An 11,643-nucleotide genomic window follows, 5' to 3' on the forward strand; every position below is an offset into this window, starting at 1 on the left:
TGATGCCTATTCTGAAAGCTGTTTACAACAGAGTGATTTTCTCAGCTTGCTTGCTTCCAGACTCACACATTTCTTTGAATTATGCCTTTTCTACCTTGTCACATTAGTTGGGCTAGGTGCTTAAGGTTTTTTTCAAGGATTTTTGTCTAGCTACATTGCTGTCTACATGTCTCTGCTTTAAATTATTCTATAGTCCTAACAAAGAGTATAAAAACACAGCTTTCAATATATTTCCCATGTAGCCCAGTTTTACTGATAATTTCCTGGATTTGATCATTGCTTTGAGTCTACTTTGAAAGTCTTTTGCCAGCTGCAGAGTCTAGAAATAACAATCACATTTATTTTCCAACACAGCAGTCCTGGGTTAAAAATATATTTCTAAAATCTGGTTGAAAAACAATCTCATCATTAGCTCATCTCTTCCTTCTCCTATTTTATCATTGGCCACTAAATGAAGCCATTTGGCAATTTCAACATTTTTCCCTGCTGGCCTTCATGTCAAGTCGATGAGGTCATGTTGTCTATCTTCCATGTCAACACAGGTGGTCAACATAAAACAGGGTTCTCACTTTTCCAACCTCTAAAAACAATTTCCTGATCGCTCTTCATTAAAATTGCCTCACTGTCTTTGCATCCTCTTCCTCAAATCATCCCAATGCCACATATATTAGGTTTTAGTTATGAGAGCACTTCACTTCTAGATAACAATTTCTGTTTCAATTATTTTTATGTTACCAAAAGTTAATCTACATAAAGACTTACAACAGCAATCTATTATTATTTCTCATGGATTTGTGTGTTGACAGGAAGATTCTGCTGCTCTAGATGTTGTTGGCTGTAGTTATTAATGAATTGACCTATTATTACTATGATATTTATTTTCTATTCTGGTCTTGAATATATTTTTTTTCTGCTACAAATATAATTTTATCACATTTGTATGCTTTTAAAAATGGTATACATTTATCTATTCATTATTGTATTCATTCCTTTATATTTATATGCATTTCTTGAGACAAAATAAAGTCAGGTTTTGTTTTTAATTTTATTGAACAGTGTAAACCTCAGTTGGATTTTGTTTTTGCCCATGACATTTAATGTCTCTGCTGTGGTTAGATCTATGCCCATTGTTTAGCTTTTGTTCTCAGTTTGTCCCATTTTCTTTCTTTTCCTTCCTTCCTTCCTTCCTTCCTCCCTCCCTCCCTCCCTCCCTCCCTTCCTCTCTCTCTCTGTCTCTCTTCTTTCTTCTTTCTTTGTTTCAGTTTTGCTTTTATACATTTTCCTGTTTCATTTTTGGTTAGTTAAATAATTTTCTTATTCTATTGATTTTAACTGTAGCCATATCTGTTTACATTATTTTTTATTGTTGCTCTTTAGAATATCATTTATATGGTCTAGATTTATTTTATACTATTTCACATAAGATATAAGAATATTACACCTACAGAGTTCCATTTGCTGTACTATTATTGTCATATGTTATAGTTACTTATGTTATAAATTCAATAATTATTATAAAGTTTGCATTAAAACAGTTGTATGTGCTTTAAATAAATTAAAAGAATAAAATTATTTATTGTATTTGCCAAGATATATCTTATTTTCAAGGCCTACATGTCTTCTTATGAATCAGAATTTCCATTTGGTACTATCTCTCATCAGCCTAAAGAACTTCCTTCAGTGCAGACAGAAGATACCCTCAGGTTTACTGCCTACTTCTCTCACTCTTATTTTTATAATGTGTTCAGTTTGCAATTGTCACCTGAGGAATGCTATGTCTATATATGATTCCACTGTTACTAGGAGCCTTCAGGGTTAATTTCTGCTTTTTTTCTAATCCCTTCATTCCTATTTAACTCCATGCTTCTCTCATGAACCAATTTCCCATTGCTATTGTCTTCCTAACCTTGTCGTCTTAACCCTTTCATAATAAACAACCTTCCCTATATTTAGTGAACATTTCCTTTGCATTCTTGCCTTATTAAAACACTCTCCCTTGTGGTTCTGTCTTACTGCTTTCAGCCATCTTCAGGGCAGCAGTTTTTCCTTATCACTGAAACTCCAGAGTCAAGAAGTGGGACTGAATTTCACTTATTCAATGACACCCAAACCAATATCATTTTCTCTGTATATCCTCAGTTCTGGATTAATCTAACTCTCTTATTCTCTGTGCCCCTCTTCTGTTACTGCATCTATTAAACTTCAATACTGCCTAATTTTTTACAATGGATGCCCCCTTTTTTTTTTGAAAAATGAGACAGAACCCCAATAGGATCAGCACTGATACAATAAGAATGCATCGGCTAAAGCAGCAAACCACAAGTGTGCCAAAAGTTCAGCCAGCTTATGTCCCTTAGGTACATCTGCATTGTTTGTCTATTTGTCTCTGTTTAGCTTTCCATATTATCTTTCAGCTTCTCTCTATCATTCTTCAAATGATTTTCCCCCCAAGCTGAGAAGTTTTTTTGCCAATAGTTATGAATTCCTATTTTATATTTTCAAAGCCAAATAGCATCTGAGTTGCATTTTCATAAATTCCTCATTCTAGAGTAGAATGAGAAATTCTAGAGTAGAATTTCTCATTCCAAGAATAGTCTCTGATTCCGGTTTAGGTAGATGCTCCCTCTCCTCAGCATACCAGCTCCTATAGAACAATGTGGTTAGAAATATCATTTTCAAAAAAGTCAATGTATCATAAGCTTTCAGGGAAATGCATATTCAATTAAATGTCAAACAGTGTCCAGTCTCCTTGAATTCTCAATCCTGTTACTATTCCTGCCATTCACAGAAAATAACTACACTTCTGAATTCCAGGGAAAATAGGTGTCATCAGATAACTTCCCCAATTCTTGTTAATTCTCTAAATTCTTAAACATATCTTCATTTATCTTCCACTTAGTTAATTTCGTTTTAAATTTTTGCATATCTGTCCCTCTTCCTTTATACAGCTAACATTATCACCAAATTTCTAGATCTGTCTTACCATATGCCATTGCCCAATCTAGTAACTATTTTGTTTCCTATAGATTTAGTCTCTACTCCTATACTAAAATCACCCCATGAGTACACAAAGATTAAAAGGTATCATTGGATCCTGACACGAATGAGACGGCACACTTGAGGAAACCTGAAGAGGTTTTTAATGTGAGACTACTTATAAATGCACAATAAGTTTGCTGACTCCAAAGAGACAAAGTAGAGTATTTTTTTAAAGATTTTACTTATTTATTTTTAGAGAGAGGGGAAAGGAGGGAGAAAGGGAGGGAGAGAAACATCAATGTGTGGTTGCCTGTCATGCACCCCAAACTGGGGACCTGGTCTGCAACCCAGGCATATGCCCTGACTGGGAATCAAACTGGTGACCCTTTGGTTTGCAGGCCGGGGCTCAATCCACTAAGCCACACCAACCAGGGCAGAGTGGAGTATTTTCTCTCATTTCTCCTAAAGGTGTTGGGTGAGCTGGTATGAGAACCTGAAACTATGTGAATAGAGAGAGAGGCTGTGTGGAGACCACTGTCCTAGGAAAAGTATGATAATCAGTAAAGGGACATACTAGCTTGTCCACAAGGGGAATTGAAGGAACAAATATCTTGTGTACTCCTCCTTTCCTCTCATTACACACTAGGTTCTCATTTGCCAAACTCCAAATGAGCAAGAAAAAAGTACATAATAAGTTTAGTTCTTTGACATAGAGTATATCTAGAAAGGCAAGTGGAAACTATCCATATATCCCATGAACCAATGGAAATTTCAGAGGTTTAGGTCTTTCTCATCTTACATTCTATCCTTTTAAACTTCTATCTCCTTCTTTATCTACTAAATACTACCAATGGGTAATCCAGTCTTTCTACCTCCCCTTCCCAATTCCATCTATATATTCCCTACTTTCCATTCAACTCAATGATCAACTACTAAATTTCATTGAAAATGTTCTTAGAAAATTTTCATAATTTTAATTGAGTCCCCTTTAATAGTAATTTTGGACCATTTTCACACTAAATTGTACTGGACTCCTCAACAATATTTGACATTTTCTTACTATTTCTTTCTAATCAAACCCCTCTCTTTCCTTGCTTTTTCCTTTTGTTCTCATTGTATTCCCTCTTCTATTCATTCCTTGGATTTTTTTTTTTCCCTCAGTGCTGTCTTGATCACTATTTCCTTTGTCATTCTATATATTTCTCCCTAGCCGGTGTCTTAGCAAACTACACTCCTTCCAGGACTCTCTTCTATGCTCCAGATGCACAAATTAGGACTACTTAAGGGAGAGTTTAACTTTAATAACATATAATCTGACAAACTCAGTATATCTGAAACTCTGCTAATTTCCCTTTTCATTAAACAGTCTTCTACTCCTGTGGACTCAGAGTAATAACTTAATTTTCCACCCTGGGCATCTGAGTATGATTTTTCCTTTGCTTCACACCACACATCTAAATACCTTAAAAGCTTAATCTGTTTGGTTTGTTACCTAAATATTTTCTGAAATCATCTAATTACCTCAAAACTTTTCTCCATATCTTTAAATAACAGCTTGAATATTGTAAGCATTTAACTTTTCCTCTACCACCAGTATGTAATTTCACTCTAAAAAAATAAGAAATCAAGTTCTATTTTATAATGTAGAGTAATCTCTCAAAATGTACATTTGATTATGGCTTTTCCAGATCCATGGCTTTCCATCTCCCCTGGTATTCCTTAGATAACGTTTCTGATTCGGACTGTGTTTAACAGTCCAATGGCATTGCTGTCAGGGTAATTCTGGCTACACAGAACATGGTTGAGCCTTTTGAAGTCACATGCTTTCTCTTTCCTGTGCCTATCCTCTTTTATTTTATTTTTAACTTCTTACCAGAACATTCACTGTTCTTAGATTTGCATGACAATTTAGAAATTGACTACATATAATTTGTTCCATTTAAAGGGAAAAGACCATTCTCCACACAATGGGGAAGAGGTGGTTGACATGTGGGTAGGTCTAATCAATCTGAAAAGAAGTATAGACAGTGAAAAAATAAAGAAGTAGAGGACAGGGTAGTAAATAATAGTAAAAATTAAAAGTGAATAATAATAGCTGGAAAATCAAGAAAAGTGTTAATTTATAAAATGATATCAGTGCCATCACTTCCCAATTTTACAGAGTTCATATTATTATAACACATTGCAAACTAGTCATTCTCTGTAATTTGAAACCTAATTATAACCTTACCTATATGTTAGAAAGTCAAGGGTACATTATTTCCTGTTGATAATGCAAATTAAAAGTTATTAGTATAAAATGTAGCCTATAGTTAATCATTTCTCTGAATCTTCCAGACCTGTCATTCTATCACTGCACATACTGAGGCACTCTATGAAACTAGAGTGTCTTGTTGATTAAACTCTATAGCATGCTCAATATAATATATTCATACTTATAGTTAATGACAGTATTTTTTCACTTGATATGCTATTTTTACAGATATATAGTCAAATATAATTACCTATGCAAATGGAGTAGTCTACAGGTTATAGAGGCAAATTGATAACTATTACTTCTGATCCATTAACAAGAAATACATTTACAATTATGCAATTAAAATATTTGATCAAGATATTAAATGCTTCTAAATTATACAGGAAGAAATTAATAAAAGAAGAAAATATACTTAATTTGCATTATAAATAATACAGAGATATACCTATTTTCTGGTGTCTAAATAGCTTCAGTTTCTAAGTATCTATATTGAATTAAAGGTAATGATATAATCTCCAAGAAGGTGAACACAATACTGATTCTCAAATCAATATGCATTACAGACTTCCTATTTTAACTGCAACACAAAACAAATAACAGTTAAAATTATCAACATCAACAATTAAATGGCTAGTTATTTCTTTCTGTTGGAATCTTTTTACAAACTCAGAACTTTTAGTTCATTCAATTTATTTTACCTCTCTGAAATAATACTTATATTATTACTTTTATTAAAAAGAATTAAATCAAATTGACATTTTGTGAATATATTCAATAAATATATAGTTGATTTTTTAAGAATTTCAGAATATTAGAGATGGTTATGTACATAGTACAGCCAAATATTTTGTCCTCCCAGAATAGAGTGGAACATTAAGTTATAGCATTTGTAGCTCTCCATTGTAACTCAACACAAGAACGACTGAGGCATGGCCTGTAAAGGCTGGAAAACTAATTGCTCTATTATTCATACTCTAGTCTTTTTCACTTCAGGGGCTCTTAAAAATATGCACTTATATCTGCTTTCTAATTACAAATCCCCATACAGAGTGTCCTAACCAGAAAATGGCATTATTATTATTCTGACTTTCAACACACTTAAGCATTTTTATTTGCTGAGAGTTTTCTTTCTCTTTTCTTTCTTTTGCAAGCATGTTTAATAACTAATTACCATTTCTGCCTTTTTATCTTAATTGCTACAAATTTAGGGACCTGTGTCATTAAAGCTTTAGCAAATAAGACTTTTGCTTAAACAGTATCTCTACTTAACTTGCACATATGTAGCCTTATTAAAATGACATTCTTATTCATCTGTGCATTTATTTTCTTGAGAACTAAACAGTAATTTATATCAAAACTCTGTTTTCTTTGTACTAGATATTGGAAACTTTTATATTTTAGAAGACCAGGGAACAATTTGTTTCCTACCACCAAAGTGTGATAAAAATACAAAGCCTGTTGCTACAACAATGTTATGCACATCACTCTCTCCCAGGATTCCATTATTTAATGGAATCCAATATAGAAATGGTTCACTTTATGAATTATAAAATTGTCAACAGTTTAGTTAGTTACTAGTAAATGTACACTTAAAATTTTGGGTTTATCAATTATAGTTTTCTATAGAGAACTGCATTAACTAAACATAGATTAAGGTATCACTGATATGTAATAGGCAATTTGAAAGTTGTAGTCATCTTCACATACTAAGGAAACACTTCAAACTCTGAGATGGACTTTGTCTCATCAGGTGCTTCATTGGTAAGGAGAAACCTGCCTAAGCCTGTCAGGAGCAACTTTTTTATACACAGTCATCCTCTCCACCGTTTCTTCACTTCTGCTATATTTCACAGATATCACATTTAGAATTTAAAAGTGTTGATTGGGAACTGCTAGCTGGCATTAATTATATATATATATATATATATTTTTTTTTAAATAATAATAACTATTATTTGTAAAACTTGACCACATATATAGTCATACTTAATTCCGCAGGGAAGATGATTAAGTGTACTTAAAAACAGGTAAATATGTGTATGTCTGCATAATTAATATTTTTCTTTGCATTTTGTATGTGGAAAAATATACATACATTGAGGCTTTATATATTTCTATTTGTTCCATACAAGAAAACACAAAAAATCCTACCCAGTACACTGTGCATAGCAAAATAAGTTGATATTTATGACTAATTTTTAGAAGTGCTGGGCACAGAGGGTGCCCTCATTAGCAAAGATTGGCCCCACCAACTTACTGGTTAATGAAAATATTGCTCACTGGGAATAACTAACATATCTTTTTATTTTAATTAAAATAAAAAATTGTGTTATCCAAATATGTATGTAGTACATATCTTGCTTTCTTTCATAAAAATCATTAGTTTTTTTTGAAAGAAATCATAATAATTACATCTATCAGGGAAGCTGAAACTCATGTGTATTTATTAAAATTCTGTGTTCACAGATAAAGAAAAATTCATTTTGTAGTAAATGAACAAAAGACATGATAGTAGTTTTAGTTTTAAAGACTGGAATTTGGAAGGGAGCCTAGATTAAATCAAACTATTTCCTAACTCCAATGGATGAACAACATATAGGAAAAAATTATATGGAGGAAATTATTTTTTGTATTTATTTGTCCTTTTTTTAAAAAAAAAGAAGATTCTACAGCTTTCAAAAGCTATGTAGCATTAATAAAATTATATGGGAAAGTAATGCTATTTGTGGAGGATCTGTAATTATAGTGCTAATAACTATAATGCATAAAAATGCTGCATTATTCAGGTCTACAAAAGTAAATATATAATTTTTTTCTAATTACTTTCTATTGTCCCCATAAATTGGCTTTAAAATCACAGTTCATTTTTGAATAAATTTCTTTCTCTAGCATATGTTTTAATAAATTATAACTAAGAATGTAATATAAACATTCCAAATGACAAAAATTTGAACAAGGTATATTCTTAAAATACTCTCAGCACTGTATCTTACAAACTCACATGTGTAAAAAGCCACTGTAGATATTTTTTAAATTTTCAAAAAAAAAAGCTAATAAATGTACTCTTCTGCAACACCGATTTGCATAAAGTACTGTTTGAAAGGCAGTCATGCGTAGCCCAAACTTTAAGGGTGGAGAGTTATGTTCCACCTCTAAAGTGAAAAGTTTTTACATCAATTTTTTGAAATCATTCTGTTTACAAAATGTCTCTATTGTTCCCTAATTACTTTTTACAGGATTTATTTTTATTTATTTATTTTAATTATCTATTTGTTTTTTTTTAGAAAGAGAGGAAGGGAAACAACAATTTATTATCAACCACTTATTTTTATCAGTATGAACTCACAAATATTCATTTTACATTTTGCATAAAAATTAAATCCTCTTTTATTTTCTGGCTCAAAATATTCTAGCTTTCCTCACCAGGAGTGCCTTCCATTGGCTCAAGTGTCCCTTTGACACACAGTCATGGTTTTGTTTTTTGAGTAATTCCTTGGTTTCTTGTATTACCATATTCTCCACACTTGTTCATTTTGTCTCCTGGTCTTAGAATCAGTTAGATGTCTAAGAAACGCTGATTTCTTTCACTGGGGAGTGGCATGGAAAAAAAAATCTAGGCACCAGGCAAACTTTGTTATTTTTAAAATAAAATTTATTTTTTAAACTTTATTGTGATTACTGACTATTCTTTATCTTTAAAGATGTATAATTAAATATGTATTAATATCCTACCAATTAAACATTATAAAATATTGTCTACTGTATGGATTTTACATATATATGTTACAGAAAGTATTTATTTTATGTTATTTTTTAAAGATTTTATTTATTTACTTTTAGAGAGGGAAGAGACGGAGAAAGAGAGAGTGAGAGAGATATCAATGTGCGGTTGCTGGGGGTCATGGCCTGCAACCCAGGCATGTACCCTGACTGGGAATCAAACCTGTGATACTTTGGTTCACAGCCCACAACTCAATCCACTGAGCTATGCCAGCTAGGGCTAGAAAGTATTTAAATTTACAATGAAAATTTGTCTTTTCTGGCAGGGAATGTGGCATTTATATGACAGCTCATTAAATCTACATTCAACTCAATGAGGTAGATGTAACTTCAACTCCATTTAACGGATAAGAAAACTATAACTCTTTATGTTTAAACAGATGTAAAATATTTGAAGTTACACATGTAATCATATTTTAATTAATAATTATAAAAAGATACTTTCTAAAGAAATTACATACAAGTTTTAAAATATCCAAATTAATTATACTTAGTTAAAAAGTATGATGGTTAGTTAATTTCATTAACTCAACTTGCTGAGCCATTGAGTGTCCAGATTAAACATTTTTTTCTGGGTGGGTCTGTGAAATTGTTTCCTGGTGAGATTAGTATTTGAATCAGTGAACTAAGTAATGTAGCTTGCTCTTCCCAGTATCTTTGGAAATCAGCCACATTTGAGAGGGTCTGACTAGAATAAAAAGTGAAGGAAAGGAGGATTTCTTCTTTCTTGCCTGCCTACTTGAGCTGTGTTGGTTTTCTTTTGTTTTTGAACTGTTACTTATACCATTGGCTTCCCCTTGTTCTTAGGCTTTTGGACTTAGACTGGAATTGCACCACTGACTTTTCTGGGTTTCTAGCTTGCAGAAGGCAGGTGGAGGGACTTCAAAGCCCCCATAATTGTGTGACCCAATTCCTCATAATGAATCTCTATAAAATATATATAGTATCTATAAATATATATAATCTTTCATTGGCCCTGCTTCTCTGGAAAACCCTGACTGATACACTCACTAACTGATACAGTTTTCAAATTTTGTGACTTAGAAAAAGCTACTAAAGTTTAAGGAAATATCCAGTGTTTTTTATGTGCTAGTTTGTATAGTAATTTATCAAAATCTATATTTTACAAAGCAATCATAAATTTATTTAGCTTTTGAAAAAAATTATAATTTCTTAACTGAAGGTGAGATGTATGAACAAAATTGAAACCAAAGGAAAAGTATTTGTTAATGGCTGATTATAATTTAAATTAAATATATCTACTTTCAAAAATTAAATAAATGATTAGATTACAAGGTGAATTTTAAAAAACCTTGGAATTTCAAGAAAAATTAAGTAATAAGAAAAGACATTTAATTATGCAGATAACATAATAGTTCACTAATATATTTCTTACTTCTCAGGATATCATTTGGTTGTAATGGGGGCCTTTCTAATAAAAAATAAGACATTATTTTAGTGGATGAAAAACAAAGTTTATTGGTTGGTCACTTTAGAAGATGGCTTTAAGAAAACGAAGGACTAATAATGTTGTTGGAAGACTGAAATGAGTTCAGACAAGGGAGAGAAATGCTTTCTAATTACATTTGTTTTTCCTTCTCCCTTGGAACATTACCTTTAAATGGAGCCTCACATTGGCAATAGTAATTGCCAGAGTGGCCAATGCAGGTAGCTCCATTCTTGCAGGGATGTGAAGCACACTTATCTGCATCTATGTCACATTTTGTATTTTTGGAATATAGTATTATACATTTTAAAAGCAAGCAGGTACCAGGTTATAATTCTTAAATTGGCCCAAATCTTTTAGTCCATTTTAGTCCTTTTAGATACCATCCACTGGGATGATATCTAAAACTAACCTCATCACATAAGAGCACCACATATATTATTGTCAGAACCAATTTATTTCACCTGACTGCAAACTGCAACAACTTTTCTTGAAATTATATAATGCAGAGTAATCTCCTCTGAGTTGGTAGACATTCAAAGTGTGGTCGGATGTGAACTAATTTATCTTCTGCTTTGCAATCTAAAGATGCAATAGGATGATTCAAGTTATTGGGATACAAATCAAATGTTAGGTTAAATGAAATAAAAAAGGAACAAAAGGAATATATTACTGAATGAGTAGTTTCCTGATATATGTTCCTCAGGGTAAGTGTTCTTTACAATGCACAATTGTCAAAGTTACTTACCAATAGAGCCAGGGGGACACATACATTTGAAGTTATTCATGAGCTCTGCAGATGTAGTATTATGGATACTGGGTGATGCATCAAATTTCTTTCCATTAATTTCATAAAACAGGTCTATATAGACAGAAAGGAAAAGAGAAATGTCTGTTAATTATATAGTCAACATTTTTAACTAGTTCTGCAATGCAGATTTTCCATTAATTCTCCAAATATAAATTGTGCTGCTATAACTAAACTTTCATATTATAACCATTTAGATTATTTTTTAATTTGCAAAAAGTTGAAAACAGTCTAAAACAACACTGAATTAAGATTTACAATAGCTTGGAACTGGAGATTATTATGCTAAGTGAAATAAGCCAGTTGGTGAAAGAAAAATACCATGTGACCTCATTTATAACTGGAATTTAATGAACAAAATAAATGAGAAAA

At 32.0% G+C, this 11,643-nt stretch overlaps 1 protein-coding gene across 1 annotated transcript in view; it reads right to left on the reverse strand.

Annotated features, from left to right (window-relative positions):
• Window positions 1-11,331, reverse strand: part of LOC118499947 (protein eyes shut homolog) — a 145,330-nt gene extending 133,999 nt beyond the window's left edge. Inside the window, exon 1 of the mRNA XM_036022597.1 lies at window positions 11,212-11,331. Coding sequence (XP_035878490.1) covers window positions 11,212-11,251 — 40 coding nt within the window. The 5' untranslated portion in view covers window positions 11,252-11,331. The remainder of the gene's footprint in view (window positions 1-11,211) is intronic.
• Window positions 11,332-11,643: the final 312 nt, after the last annotated feature.

The sequence above is a fragment of the Phyllostomus discolor genome, chromosome 4, assembly GCF_004126475.2.
Source record: "Phyllostomus discolor isolate MPI-MPIP mPhyDis1 chromosome 4, mPhyDis1.pri.v3, whole genome shotgun sequence".
Taxonomy (NCBI): domain Eukaryota; kingdom Metazoa; phylum Chordata; class Mammalia; order Chiroptera; family Phyllostomidae; genus Phyllostomus; species Phyllostomus discolor.